The sequence below is a fragment of the Phaenicophaeus curvirostris genome, chromosome 1 (genome assembly GCF_032191515.1).
Source record: "Phaenicophaeus curvirostris isolate KB17595 chromosome 1, BPBGC_Pcur_1.0, whole genome shotgun sequence".
NCBI lineage: Eukaryota > Metazoa > Chordata > Aves > Cuculiformes > Cuculidae > Phaenicophaeus > Phaenicophaeus curvirostris.
Genome location: NC_091392.1, coordinates 123544255 through 123559774, shown reverse-complemented (window position 1 = coordinate 123559774; position 15520 = coordinate 123544255). Strand labels below are relative to the sequence as shown.

The 15520-nt window shown below is 40.7% G+C and overlaps 1 protein-coding gene across 1 annotated transcript; it reads right to left on the bottom strand.

Moving 5' to 3' along the window:
- Positions 1–324: 324 nt before the first annotated feature.
- Positions 325–11407, bottom strand: TASL (TLR adaptor interacting with endolysosomal SLC15A4). Its single transcript, XM_069849952.1, has 2 exons — positions 11174–11407; positions 325–2357 (listed from the first exon to the last, which is right to left on the bottom strand). Exon 2 carries the CDS (start codon positions 2354–2356, stop codon positions 1481–1483), a length of 876 nt encoding a protein of 291 aa, XP_069706053.1. The 5' UTR covers position 2357; positions 11174–11407; the 3' UTR covers positions 325–1480.
- Positions 11408–15520: the final 4113 nt, after the last annotated feature.

The window sequence follows — 15520 nt, the reverse complement described above, 5'->3', positions numbered from 1 at the left end:
TTGCTGAATAATAGTATTTGGGTAGGCTACTATGGCAACAGACATAGTCTCTGGATTCACACATCAAATGTTCTTATGACAACTGTTCCTTTGGATACCCCTTCATTGCATAAGCAGGAAAATATACTAAGCTATCCCAGTAATATCTGAAAAGATGGCAGCAACAGAATAAACTAACATATTTACTATTTGACACTTGGTTTTGAAATATACATAAAGGCATGACTTACTAAAAAAAGAAAAAATAAGAACACAAAGGCCAAAAGTGCAATCAATAATGCAAAAAAATATTTATTATAAATTAGTATTTATATTACACTGATACTTAGAAACTCAGCCAATGATGGATTGGCATTGACAATATGTTAAACACTATACAGACTCAAAGTAGATAACATCCTTGCCTCAATGCCACTCTGTTGGGTTTTTTCTTTCCTTCTTTTTTAAGACTGGGTGAAATTTTGCATAAAAAGGACCTTGCCATTAGAAACACATCACTTTCAAAACACCTTTACCTATTATACACAGCAATGATCCTAACAAAGGAAGGGTTAGCCATACTGACTAGCAGTCGGTTTCAGCTTTCCTTTGGCATTCAGAGGAACTGTTTTCATTAATCAAAAGTGCTTGAGACTAGCCCTTGTTTTTCAACATACAGTTCTCTTAACAAAAATGAATTCTTCTTCCTCTTTCCCGTTTATTATAATCGCCGTCTCTAAATGACCACTTCACAGCTGCACGTCTGCACGTAGCTGGCAAGGGTGGTGCCTGTCTGTGATCATAGGTCACCAGCATCCATTGCCAAACTTCAGTTTGGTGCAAAACACACAGGTATACGCTCACATTCCTACTGATGCAATCTGTTTGGAAGCAGTTTTTGCTTCAGAAAAAGGGATGGTAACTTTTGAACAGGAAGACACCAGTGAAATAATTAGGGTTAGTACAGAGGAAATTGTAAAGTTTATCAGCTAATATCTTTAAGAACAAATTATGTAAACTTCTCTGAGGGAGCCATTTGGGGCAGGGAAATGGAAAACATTAAATCCTAAATTCTGTATTCCTGTGCCTCTGTGATCATGCTTGTGTAGGCGTAAGCCTTCACTTCACACAAACCTAGGGGTTGGATGGCAGACTCCAGACAGAGGAAAGTTGAAATGAAATGTCAAGCACCTGTGGGAGAAAGCACTAGAAGTGTGTCATACGCTCTTAGTCATTTCTCTACAAAACTTTTTTTAATGTCTGAGGCTCACTGAAATAAGCCTTTGGGGAAAACTTGCATTTATTTCTTTTTTTTAAAAAAGGCATCTGACCCACAATAGGGGCTGCACATTGCAAATATTTTTACTTATTTAATATTTATTGGAAGGTTTAATTAATTGGTAGATGGTAAATGCATTTTTATGGAACAGAAAAATGTCTTAAGAAACTAGAAGCTGAGTTTACAAAACATAAAACCTTTCTAATGGCAGGTATTCAAATACTATGTATTAGTGTGGCTATATTGGGAAATATGCAGACTAGGTGTGCTAATTTCTGAGGATATTTTTTCACTGGCTATTTGTAAGAAGCGGCTAATAACAATGTCTTTGGCCTTGGTGGTCTCCATATTCCTCTCCCGTGATATCTGCATGGTGATTTGATCTACGTTAGTCATGATAAGCTCTGAGGCCAGGATTTGAGTAGGAGATGCTCTGTTTGCTGTGCTATCCATGATGTACTGCTTATACAGTTCCACCAGTTTCTGTTCAAGGTAGTCGTTCAGGGCTGAATCTGAGAGGGGCTGCTGATGGGGCATTAAGCTTGCCAGCCGCCAGCACGAGGAGTAGCCTTGGACTGGCTTGCGGTTGCTGTCACTCGGGGGGACCTTCACCGAGTCCAGGGGGGGAGGAATCTCTGAGGATTCCAAGAAGGGGCCTATGCCACTGTCACAGGTAAAATCTGTTGTGACTGAGCTGATCGGCACCACATAGTCCCCAGCTATATGCAAATCATTGTAGTTCTTGCAAATGCTTTTGCAGGAAGGTGGAACCAGGTAGGTGTCTTTTTTTGTCAGCCCCTCGGAGACATGCAGAGCTGGAGATGACTGCCCTTCAGATGCAGGGTGCTGTGTAGGCTGTAGAAGATTATCCTTCTGTGTTCTGCTGTGCTTGCTACCTCTAGAGCAGACTGAGGAAATGCACTTGCCAGCAGATCTGCATCTCTGAAGGAGGCTTTTTCCTTGTGCTTCATCCGTGGAAGAAAAATTAATGGACCTCATTTCATACACCACTTCCTCAGCTGAACTCTTGCTGTAGAGTTCAGAGTTCAGGTCTTCACAGAGGTAGGCGATTCCATAAAGGTAACCTTCTGACAGCATCCTTCAACAAAGGAAAGGAACCACCAGTAGACAGAAAAATGACAAGGAAAAAAACATTAGTTCATTACAAAACTCACAAGTCTGTTACTAGCTGCAGAGAGGTATTGCCAGTCTGGGTTTGAACAAGATTGTCTCCATCTTTCTACAGGACTTGAGTGATCAGTGAGTCTCCCTGTTACGCTGCTAACTCAATCACATTAAAACACATTCCGTATAACATAATGTATGGCTTGTCCAATACATCCGATGACAAGTGAGTTGGGAAACCACAAGAAGTGGTTTGTTGCGGTAATAGTTGCTGTAATAATTTACACTTATTTATACTTTTGCCGTTGACTTCAAAAAGAAGCTAAGGGGTTTCCCCCTTCTTCTCAAATGCTTTGAAGGAAGTTTTGTTGTGTGTGGTTTGTCAGCTGCCCCTGAACTATGTTCATATTGAGAGTACCATCCTCTCTGTTCCAGACTAATTGACTATATATGTGGTTCCTTTTTCATTAAAAAAATCCCAGTTCATTGAATTAGCATTCTCCGCTTCTGCATATCAAGTAGGATGGAATTAATTGTCTCTAACTTTTAAACACGAAAATGTAAATGGCTAAAGTAAAGCTTTTTGGAGGCATGACTCATCCGGCCTGTTTTAAGACACCTAAATCAAAATGAGATGAAATGTGTCTTAGATTTGCTAATCACTCTCCAGTTACTATGAAAGGATCTTAACCTGACTAACCCAGCTGTAAAAATCTGGACTGTACTTTTGAAGATACGTATTTCATTGCAATACATAGGAAAGTGCATATTTCAGTAATTTGGCTTCTCCACCGTTGGATTAGTCATGAGTACCAACAGCTCTGAAATCAGTTTCCATTGCATTTCTACAAAGCCATGATCAGGTTCCAGCACTGACTAACTCTCTCCACTCTGAACAGGCAGCTCAGTCTCAAAAGCTGAAAGACAAGTTAGCAGTGAAATACAGGACAAGCCAGCAAGGACACACATGTATCTGCACATCAGCAAATGTTCTGCTCAAGATGTAGCAGCTCCATTACCCCATAATTGTTTTTAAGTCCACCTCTTTCTCCTTTTTTTAAATGGAGGTCAAGACGACTATCTATGGTAAAGATGTCCTAAATAAATGTTGTGGTTCAGTAAGGAGAAAGTAAATATTAAATAAAAAAAAATAAAAATATTTTTTAAAATTGCATTTTTCTTTCTATAGTACAAAATATTTTGAAAGCTAGAGGGACAAATAACTTGTCTTTGTTTTAATAGCAGGTACTTCTCTTAATTTCCTATTTAATCCAATTATATCATGTTAATCTTTACAGATACCATCTGTGCAGATATGAACATATGTCCCAGTTATTTGACAGTTTGCTTGTCTATTTCGAAACACCTACTGCGACCGAGCATCAGAATGGGAACAACTTTCCACAAACTATAAATGGGGAGATGGCATTTCTGTGGAACACACTGTACTTACTACCCCATGATGCTGCTGTTGCTGACTCAACTTATCTTTCCAAGAGTGAAAGGACACTTATTTCTTAGTAAGGTATTTCATGCATCAGAGCTGCTAGTGCAAAATGCTACACTAATAATAATTTTGGCTAAATCCTTATCTAAGTGGGGATATAGACATTAGGCAGATATTGGGAAGAAGACAGTGTGAGAAAATGCTTTCTTTGGAGCGGGAGGGCAGGGTGTGTGGGGGGAATCATTTCTAACCTATGAAGGAGGCTGGAAGGAAAATAAACATCCTTCAGAAGGAAATATTAATGGAAATTATGGAAATTAAGAATGTCCAAACACTTGCTTTGGTGACTCTGGGTCCTCTCCGCTGCTGGGTTGTGTGAGATTTCCCACAGGCAGGTAATGTTTAATGAAAAGCAATCTATTTACATAAGAAGAAAATAAAAACATGTCTAGGGCTTGGCATTCCATGCAGTATGCTGGTGTTGCCTCGCTTTGGGGTTTTAGCTGCAATTAAGGTGACACCACAGAAATCTTATCCAAATACTAGAACTACTCCCCCCTACTACAACTACTATAAACTTACTCCCCCCTCTCTTTTCTGCTTCTGTTCCCAGCTTTTGCAGTGCAAAGGCTGTTCCCTTCCCCCACTCATCCATGGTCCAGATGGCTTTATTATGAAGACACCACTAACTTCAGTTCTCTAGAAGTGTTATACACTTCTTCCTATACTTATTTTTAATGTGGATTCTAAGAAATAAGTGGAAATATAACATATGGCCTGTTCACTGCTCAACCAATATACAAAAAGCCAGCTGAGTTCAGGTGGCATGTGACACTTCTGCCCTTCCTACTGCCCAGATGTATGTTTTTTTCTGTCATAAGGTGATACATTAGGGAAATGAAACTGTTGGTTTCATTTCTTTGTACTGCATTCTGCAATACTTATTTTAAGAGTTTTAGAGCGCATTGGCTGACACAGGAGTAGAAACAAAAGAACTGATGAATTCAAAAGCATTAGGTGCTTGGGAGTTGTGTGTTTTGCTGAATGACTTTCAAGCTTATCCTACAATGTTGGCAAGCACTGTCACACTAATCTGACTATTCCCAGCTCTGCAAGGAAATCTGATAGAAGTTTTGATAGACAGTGTTTAGAGACTGAATGCAAAAGAGAGATGCAACTGTCTCTAGGCCTTGTACTTAATATAATATATACACCTGTCAAGTTGTTATTTCATCACTACCAATGGCTGGTCATGCAATTGGGTCACCTAAAATTGTTGTATTTTACACCTGATAAGGATGACAGTTTTCAGTAATTCTACTTTCTTGTGGCCCTTTTCTTAATCTTCCTTCCATGCCACAAACATGTATTCACCAGGATGCCAACTACACAAGGATTATATCTAATGCCTTTCAATATTTTGGGGTTCATGCTCCTTAAACTCAAGATTTCATTTCCATCTTTCTCAAAATAACTGCATTACTTTTATTGCACAAGGAAAAAAATATGGTACCTTTTACAATTCTAATCTGATGCATTTAGCATGTGAGGTGAACAAAGAGATTTTTTCTTGTGTGGCTCCTGTCCTGGCAATGAGAGCTGACTACATTCAACCAAAACCTAGTGGAGATAGAGGGAGAAGACTGTCTGGATTACACTGTTTTTTCTACCTGGCATAGTCTTTAATACCATCAGATGATCTTAAAAACTCCTATGTCTTGTCTGGGTTTTTTGTTCAGTTCTTCAGTGGAAGAAAAGCCTAAAGGCAGGACGAATTTTTAAAAACCTATAGAGAATTCAGTGGTATTGCCGGTGTTTTCTGAGTGGCAGCAAATTTGCTGGGTTTTAATGCTTGAAGATGGTGCCAATATTTGGATAAAGATCTCAGATTAGAGTCTGGGAACAGGCAAACAGAGAGTACTCGGCTCAGGATAAACAAAACACTTAAGGAAAGTCTGAGAAGGGTACACGAAACGATATGATAAATTGTGTCCTATATAAAAATCTGAGCAAGATGAAAAGTTGCTAGGGAGAACGGAAAGAACACAGTGCCAGCTGGGATCACAGCTCAGTGGGGAAAGGGACATTCTTTTGCATTACAAAAGGAGGAGATGAAGAAGGGACAAGCTTGTTTTGAATGTGTTTGGCTTTTAAATCCCCAAGCAAGGCTCTGAATGGCACTGAAGTTGGGCTGCTGGTAGCCGCAGTTCAAGTTCATTGCAGGTTATACCTTAAATTCTAGCTGACCTATTAGATAGGACCATAGATGACAAAGTATCCCTGTCTCCAGGGAATTTGAATCCCATGGATCCATCTGTAGCATTTTTTTCCCTATTTTACGAGACACTTTTCCAGGTTTGGGATCTAGCTCAAACTGCAGGACATGCATGCAGGAGTTCACCAGGCAAGTAGGATAGGGTGGAGAGCAAGTCTGCCAGCACTGCAGGACCCATATCTCACCTTCCACTGGGGCTCGTGTGAAACAGCTCCCAGGAAGCTTCAGTGCATTCAGTGTAGGGAGGGAAATCAGGAGAGCAAAGAAGTGGTATGAGTTGTGTATATGGATGAGAACAGCCTTTCCTTAACACTTGAAACCCACAGATCTTTAGTATATGAACTCCTTTTGATACGTGCTATCTCCAGTGTACAGGGCTGGCTGGGGTAAAAGTAATGCTGATAACACTAAACTGGGTGGTGAGATGGGTGTGTCAGAGAGACCTGGACCGGGTGGAAGAGTGGGATAGCAATAACAGTACAAAGTTTAACAAAGATAAGTGCAAGGCCCTGCACTTGGGATGACATAACCAAAAAGCCCAGTACAAGCTAGGACATGGCTGCACAGCAGCCTTGCTGAAAGAGACCTGGGTGTCTTGGTGGACAACAAGCTCAACAGTGGTCAGCAGTGTGCTGCTGCACCAGTGAAGGCAAAATGGGCCCTGGGCTGCATTTGCAGGGACCCTACAAGCAGAAACAGAGATGTGATCATCCTACTCTACTCAGTGTTTGTCAGGCTATATCTGGAATGTCTAGTTTTGGTCCTCACAATTCAAGAAAGACATGGACAGACTGGAGGGGTCCAGTGGAGGGCTATGAAGTTGATCAAAGGGCTGGAAAACCTGCCCTACGAGGAAAGACTGAAGGAGTTAAGACTTTTTTCCCTGGAGAAAAGAAGGGTGGGGACCTCATCGCAGTACTCCAGTACTTGAAGTGCACCTACAAATAGGATACAACCTCTCTCTTCACAAGGAGCCCCATGGAGAAGATAAGGGGCAATGGGAACAAGTTGGATTGGGAGAAGTTTTATCTCAATATATGAAAAAAATTTTTTACAGTGAGAACAGTCAATGACTGGAACAACCTCCCCAGGGATGTGGTAGAATCCCCATCACTGAAGGTTTTCAAGATGTTTGGACAGGGTGCTAGATAATCTCATGTAGGTTCCCCTTCCCATGAAATATTGGACCAGAAGATCTTTTGAGGTCCCTTCCAGCCTGAGCTGTTCAATGATTCTATGATTCTATGATAACAGTGGCTGCTATTAAAAGTAGGAATTGGCCCACTTTGCCCATGGCAGAAGACAAGAGGAATAGCTCAGAGCTGTTTTTGCAGAAGCATTCAAACACTATCTGCTGCACGTGTAGCTTTCTCTTCCTGCTGCCACAGCTGCTCTGGAAGATATGGAATCAGTGGGACTGCACCATGCAGCTCTTTCAGCAGTGGTCATGAGCCAAATCCCCATTGTCCCCTCCCTACCATCTTTTGGTTTTCCCACAAAAGAAAGCATAAGCATTGCACATCTTTATTCACACATCAACAGTTCAAGAGATGCAGGAAAGCTAGGAGCACCTCTCCCATGGGGGCATATGGGCTGTCTTGGGCAGGAATGAATAGAGTAGGTTTGAGAAGATACAAAGCCTATATTGCAGGAGTATGAGGGAATCTCTTTGAAGGACAGGCTGAAAGAAGCATGTGAGGATAGATATCTTCCCAAGAACACATTACACCTTAGATGTCTATTGTAGTGTTGAATGTTCTTGTTGTACAAGAATGTCTATTTATTTTTAATCATGTTAACTGGATGGCAATGAGCTTCAGGAGCAGCCAGTTTCTTTCATTTAGAGAAAAATATACTCTTATTATTTCGTTTTGTGCTGTTGTGTATCTTTAGTGGAATCTGGGGGGACAGGCTTCCATAAAAATAAAATGAAAACTCTACGTGGGCAAACACAGCTTCTTGAGCTCTCTATTTCCCATCCAAGTCTGGTTTAGCAGTTCAAGTTCCTTGAAACTTCACACAGAGCCTAGTGTATAATTTTCCACACTTTTCTTAATTCTCTATATCTGTACAAAAATATTTTAGGACACCATGAATCTGTTCTGATAGCATTTTACATCTCATCTCCACAGCTGTTAAGCAACAATGTAAAGTGTGAGGCAGGACAGGATTGGGCTCCACTTTCATAAGGATGACTGCATGATATTTCATCATTGGGCTTTCATGTCTTTCTGACGTGGAACTCACAGAATCAAAGAATCATTAGGTTGGAAAAAACCCCCAGGATCATCGAGTCCAACCATTCCTATCAACCAATAAACCAAGCCCCTCAGCACCTCATCCACCCATCTTTTGAATACCTCTAGGGATGGTGACTCAAACACCTCCCTGGGCAGCCTGTTCCAGTGCCCAATGACCCCTTCTGTGAAAAGCCTTTTTCTGATGTCCAACCTGAACCACCCCTGGTGCAGCTTCAGGCCATTCCCCCTTGTCCTGTCCCCTGGCACTTCAGAAAAGAGGCCAGGTCCCTCCTCTCTACAACCAATAAGCAATAAGGTCTCCCCTCAGCTTCCTCTTCTCAAGGCTAAACAATCCCAGCTCCCTCAGCCGCTCCTTGTAAGACTTGTTCTCCAGCTTTGTTGCTCTTCTCTGGACACGCTCCAGAGCCTCAACATCCTTCTTGTGGTGAGGGGCCCAGAAATGAACACAGTATTCGAGGTGCAATCTCACCAGTGCTGAGTACGGAGAGAGAATAACCTCCCTGGACCTGCTGGTCACACCATTTCTGATACAAGCCAAGAGGCCATTGGCCTTCTTGGCCACCTGGGCACACTGCTGGCTCATGTTCAGTCGGCTGTCAACCAACACCCCCAGATCCTTCTCCTCCAGGCAGCTTTCTAGCCAGACTTCCCCTAGTCTGTAGCACTGCACAGGGTTGTTGTGCCCCAAGTGCAGGAACCGGCATTTGGCCTTGTTAAACTTCATCCTATTGGACTCAGCCCAGCAGTCCAGCCTGTTCAGATCCCTTTGCAGAGCCTCCCTGCCCTCCAGCAGATCCACACTTCCACCCAGTGTAGTGACATCTGCAGACTTACTTAGGGTGTATTCAGTCCCCTCATTCACGTAATTGACAAGGACATTGAACAGGGCTGGACCCAGCACTGTTCCCTGGGGAACCCCACTTGTCACTGGCCTCCAGCTGGAGTTAACTCCATTTACCACCACCTTCTGGGCCTGGCCATCCAACCAGTTTTCCACCCAGGAAAGCCTTTGCCTGTCCAGGCCAGAGGCTGACAGCTTCCTAAGCAGAATGCTATGAGAAACTGTGTCAAAGGCTTTACTGAAGTCCCAGAAGACCACATCCACAGCCTTTCCCTCTTCCAGTAGGCGGGTTACTTTGTCATAGAAGGTGATCAGGTATGTTTGGCAAGACCTGGTTTTCATGGACCCGTGTTGACTGGGCCTGATCACCAAGTTCTCTTGCATGTGCTTCATGATAGCACTCAAGATCACCTGTTTCATGACTTTTCTCTGGCACTGAGGTCAGACTGACAGGCGTGTAGTTCCCTGGATCCTCCCTCTGACCCTTCTTGTATAACATAACTGGCATAACATCAGCCAGTCAAATGGAACTTCCCCAGTCAGCCAGGACTGCTGGAAGAAGATGGAAAGGAGTTTGGCCAACACATCCGCTAGCTCCTTCAGTACCCTAGGGTGAATCCCATCTGGCCCCATAGACTTGTGAGTGTCTAGCTGGGTAAGCAAGTCTCTAACTGCCTCCTCCTGGATCATGGGAGCTTTGTTCTGCTCCTCTAACTCCTGAGTATGCACACAGAGAGAACAACTTCCCTTACTATTAAAGACTGAGGCAAAGAAGGCATTAAATACTTCAGCCTTGTCCTCATCCTTTGTCACGGTTGTTCCATTTGCATCTAGTAGGGACTGAATATTCTCCCTGGTCCTCCTTTTACTGTTTGTGTATTTATTTGTTATCTTTCACAGACTTGGCCAATCTGAGCTCTAATTGGGCTTTAGCCCTCCTGATTTTAACTCTGCACAATCTCACATCCTCCCTGTAGTCCACCCAAGATGCCTATCACTTCTTCCAAAGTTCTTTTTGATGTTCCTCCATATCTCCAGATCTCATTTCATGTTTCTGGATTTCTGTGTTTATTTCAATGAGTTGTTAGTTGTTGTCATGGCTGAACTGTGTGGACTGCAATACTTGTATCTAAGCAGTTGAAGTAAAGGGTAAATAAATTCATGTGCACTCTTATCAAAGAGAATACAATTTCTAGAAGTGAGAAGAATAAATGGTAAAGTAAGACAGAGAAGGTGAAAGGGGTTTCCCAGGAGAAGTGAGGGAAATGGTATGCATTGAAACTTTAGTCACATCTGCTATAGAGTACAGAAAGGAGGGGGGAGGTTGCATTTTGTGTGTGTACAGCCATGACACGCCGTGAATTTGCAGTGAACCAGGAAAATACAATGATAAAACTTCTTTGGTTATATTTTTTAAAACATCATCCTGTTTTCCGAGATATGTCAGCTTTTTTTCTATGATTTTTTTTTAATATAATGTCCATGTTTACCTATTGCGGTGCCTGCTTTCATTTCTACTCTACAAATAGAGTACTCCACTTCAAAGACACTATTTAGACACTAAAATGCACAGAAAGATCAATAGAAATACCATATTTATGATAAATGCAACACACCTGCTCCCATAAAAGTATTCTGAAACCCATTTTTATATGATTTATGAAAGACTAGGGATACCAGAGGAACAAAATCTTTTGCATAGTAAAGTTGCATTGTAATCATGGTCAGTTACGGTTATGAAGGTGGCACTTTTTAAATATTCTCCTCAATTCTTAAGGCAGCAGAAACTGCTTGTGGATAGTGGCTGAGACTCTGAAAACTTGCACATGCATCCAAAACAAAATAAGTACATTTTCATTTTACCAGCTACCAGCTCTGATCCCACACAAACAAAACCAAACCACTTTGATAAGCAAGAGAACACTTTCATACATCTAATTAATACATAATATATTTTAGTTCTTACCTCTAAAGATACAGCAGCTGATCAAGTACAGAAAATCAGTTGTCTTCTAAACAGGTTAAAGCTTCTTGTAAGTCTCTCCTACCACAACGCAATATTCTGGTTTTATTTCCTTTTTAAATACACTTCTAAGATGACCTGTGTTTTATTTCTAATCCTCTATAGCACAGAAGCATAGAAAGAAAGTCCCTTAGGAGATGAGGGGGTTTTACAACTGACTGAACTGCAACATGATGAGCTCGCTTCCTCTTTTATGTCTAAATGAAACTTCTTTGTGAAACTGTATACGGTTAAAATAGCTGATTGCAACACACTCAGTCCAGGCAGATGGACTTCTCTTTATTAATTCTCACACAAAAAAATCCTTAGTGAATTGAACAGCTATAAAAATCTTAGAGAAACCACTCATTTCTTGGCAACTTACAGCGTATTCCATTTCAATCATTATCTTTCATTCTCCTTTTAACTGACACTTCAAGACATCTAGACTTGTCATGCAAAATAGGTAGAAAGAGTGAGATGCCAAAGCAGACACACATTTTACAGTAGGCCTGTTTTACAGACTCTCGTAAATCCCAGCTTTCACCAAACAGCACAGCTCAGATGGTTTATCAGGTTTTGACAGGTGTCTGCAAAACCTCTTACATATAAAGTTAGACTCAGGTGCATTTGGTACCTCAGTGCCTGATTTACCCACACAGGCAGCTTGTCTTAGCAGGTTCAGTATATGAAAATAATTTGGGAAACGAGGAGTTCACCCTCCAAGCTTGAGGTGTATGGACAATTTATATGGCTCTGAGATTGGTGCTGGAGCATTCCTAAAAGGACAGAGGACATTTCCTGTTTGAAAGATGTAACTGGACTGGTTTTTTTCATTCTCAATGTATTTTAATGTCTTTATTGAGGACTTTGTGGTTTGTTGGGTTTTTTTCTCTCAGAAGCCTCCAGCTCTGCCTCCCAGAAAATACATTGTATTGCCTCTATTAACATAATTTTGCTAAATATTTGTTGCAATATGATACATGATTGGGACTAGTATCCAAAGTCTTTTTAGCCATAGGAATGGAAGAGGCATATTAGTCAGTCTAGCCCTACCTACACATCTCTAGCTAACTCATACAATAGTTTAACCAAATAATATTGTAAGTAATCATATGCTATGCTAGGATCAATAGCATCTGAAAAGCACAAAAATCGAATAAAATTTGCAGCCTAATGCAAATTTCAAGAGGTATCTTTGCTGCAAAAAGTGCTCCCTGTGGAAGCAAAGCTACCGTAGTAACAAACAACACTTTCATGCTTAACACTTACATTTATATTAACATTCTTGCTCTTTTTAATTCTGATCTTTCACCAGTACTATCGTCCTATCTCAGGCCTTGTCAAATTTATACTAGTCCAATACTTTTTTCAGCATTTCAATTATGAACTGAGGGAAACAAGAAATAAATCACTAGGAAGTTTTACCTCTTCTGTATATCCATAGAGCTCTGTATACACAGGAGCTCAATATTTTTAGTTACGCTGTTAGGAAACAACTTTGGTAGTATGAAAAAGTCATTTCTGTAAAGATCCTCAGAGATTTTTTGAAATATTTTTTAAATCACCTAAATGGATGTAAAAGCAGCAAGATACAAATGGACAAGGTTTTGAAAGTAAAAAGTTCTTCCACAGCAAGAAAAGTACAGCTATACAGAACCACTGAAAAATCCATCTATTTTCATATAGATACCTAAATATAGATTTAAGGCTTACCTTCTGGCACCTAGATTTGGAAAAAAAAAATGGCTTTTTTCCTCAGCCATGCACATATAATATTTTTAGCACTCTAGAGGAAGTAAAACACTGTATTTCTCCACAAAATTCTGTATTTGTCTACGGAAGGGAGATGTAGAATTATTGTCTCCTGTCACATAAACTGCATATTAGTGTCCTGACATTCTAGGCTTCGGGACACTCATTTATTCTAATGACTTTCTCCACATTCATTCATGACCTTGGAAGGGTTATCCACAGCTAAGAAGGATTGTCCTATATGAATTTTCATGTTCCAGCTTATCAACTGCTCTGAGCATAGCTCTCCAAGGGTCAGATTCAGATCTGAATGAGTTGAGAGACTATACATTACAGTGGCACCTGACCCCTTTCACAAAGATACCCACATGTGCTGTGCCTCCTGCGCCCAGTGGAAGAAGTGAGAGGAGAGGGAAAGCTTCAGCACCTTAGGGAGTCATTCTGTCCGTCCCTTCATCTGTAAACGTAGCTCAGATTATCTGAGGCCATGCCAACTTATTTTTGTCAGTGTACTTTTCTACAGCAAGTCCAATGCATTAAGAATGTCTTATCCTCACCCCACTCCCCCAAAAAAGAAAGACATTTCAAGTAGTTTGCACAGTTCTCTGTTTCCTTCTCTACCATGTTCATTCTTTTCAAGGAAACCACTTTAATTTTTACCCTAAGTACCTCTGTGTCAGCTTTTTATTTCAGTTCAAGAGTTTGTTTTCAAAACAAATCTGCCCACTATTTGCCTCCACTATACTTTGGTTTCCCTCTTGAAGCATGTGAAGCAGATTCCTTTTGGATGAAACTCAGCAGGAAGGCACACACCAAGACCATACTTGAAATTTGCCATGGGCAAGTTTCCTCATGGGCTTTCATAAAACCACAGTGGAACTACTCCAAAATAATGTCCCAAGTACATACAAACAGCACTAACAGTTTCTGTCCACATCTGCATCACAAACGTGATGCACTATTGGCCAGAGTAAACAGAAAAATGCCATCAGAGGACTCATCTATAAGATAGTACTAGATGGCTTACCATTTCTTTACCAAGTAACCCTTGCCCATCAACATCATTCAGCTAGTGTGTCTCAACATGCCGTAACTGATAATGCTACACTGCCATAAACATAAAAGAATGCTGAAGTTCTTTCTGTGTAGCTGCCGTCTCCACCACAGAGGCTCAGCAGAAATAAATCTCTGCTAAGCCTTAGCCTGTTTCCTCAAACAGCACAAAGGCAGCTGCCTGTCACCTGTAGGTGAAATGTTTGTACTGTAGAAGTTAAAAATTGAGAGCCTTTGACACGACCAATACTGCATAGTTTTTTGTTAAAATTGGTAGTAGGAATAAGTGTAGAAAATAAATCCATTTTCCTGTGTATATATCCAAGCAAGTATGAACAAACTAAGGTCTACCAGGTTATCAAACAATTTTAGTCCTGTTCTCATTTTGTAAGCCTATAATATTAACTAAGAATTTTGAAATTTGAAAGATTATCACCTATTTTACAATTACTTTGTGCAATGTTACAAAGGGGATATTTTGAATACTTTTGGTCTTTGGAAGGGAAGAGGTCATGGGAAGGGAATAAGCACGTTACCCAGTACTTTATCATAAAGGACAATCATGAATTATTTATCTCCCTTACAGCAGCAAAACCAGTGCTGTTTCAAGCTGCCCAGTATCCCACACCTGATTAGAGCCTGACACTCAGTTTCCAACGTGCTAATTACAACAGTATAATCAATTATTTGAGTAAAACATCAGTCTCTAAAAGGGAAAAAGTCTCTATCATACAGTTTTCTCTCCTTTCTTTGTCGCTGATAGCAGAAAACAGATCAATATAATTTTCTAGGCAAAATGTGAGGATTTCTATTTTCCAAATAAGTACCGGGGAAGACTGGCTTTGAGACACCTCAAGCTGAAGGGAGTCTCATGAACAAATTACTCCATCTGTTATGTGGAAGAAAGATGGTTGTAGTGTTGTTCTCTTGTCCACTTGCTTCCTGTCAAAGAGCAGCTGTGGGCATACGTTCCTGAGGAGGACAAAAAGGGCATGGACAAAAAGCCTTCTGTCTCTGCAAAATATGGGGGAGTTCTAGTGCCTACCGGCATTTGCTGTCTCCAGCTGCCCATGGCAGAAGGCTGCCCCTATGGCACTGAGAAGTCTGGTTATGCTTGGGGCTGAGAACTTTACCTCCAGGAATCCAAGTGCAGCACCTTCATCACAGGTGCTTTGATTAAGTTAGACACTCAGTGTTTGATGTTTCAAAATTCAATAGTCGTGACCATTACATCTTACAGTTACCTGTGGAGATGAGGGCCATGAATTTCCTGATTTCTTTTTGCATTATAATATGCTTCCTTTAGTTCAAGTGAGAGTGTAACAGGTAACATTTGCTGTCTTACATGCTCCTTCTCATCAATAAAATATACAATTTATTCCCATGTTAATTTTTGTTTCTATTTTGTGGCTCACATAAATGTTTCAGTTATACCAAATTATCTATACAGGTTCAATTTATGTGAAAATTAAGAAAAAAAAGCAAGGTTTTTGATATGAGAAA

What these genes read in the sequence shown, in the direction of transcription:
- TASL (XM_069849952.1), bottom strand. Translation starts at nt 2,356, where the DNA reads ATGCTGTCAGAAGGTTACCTTTATGGAATCGCCTACCTCTGTGAAGAC.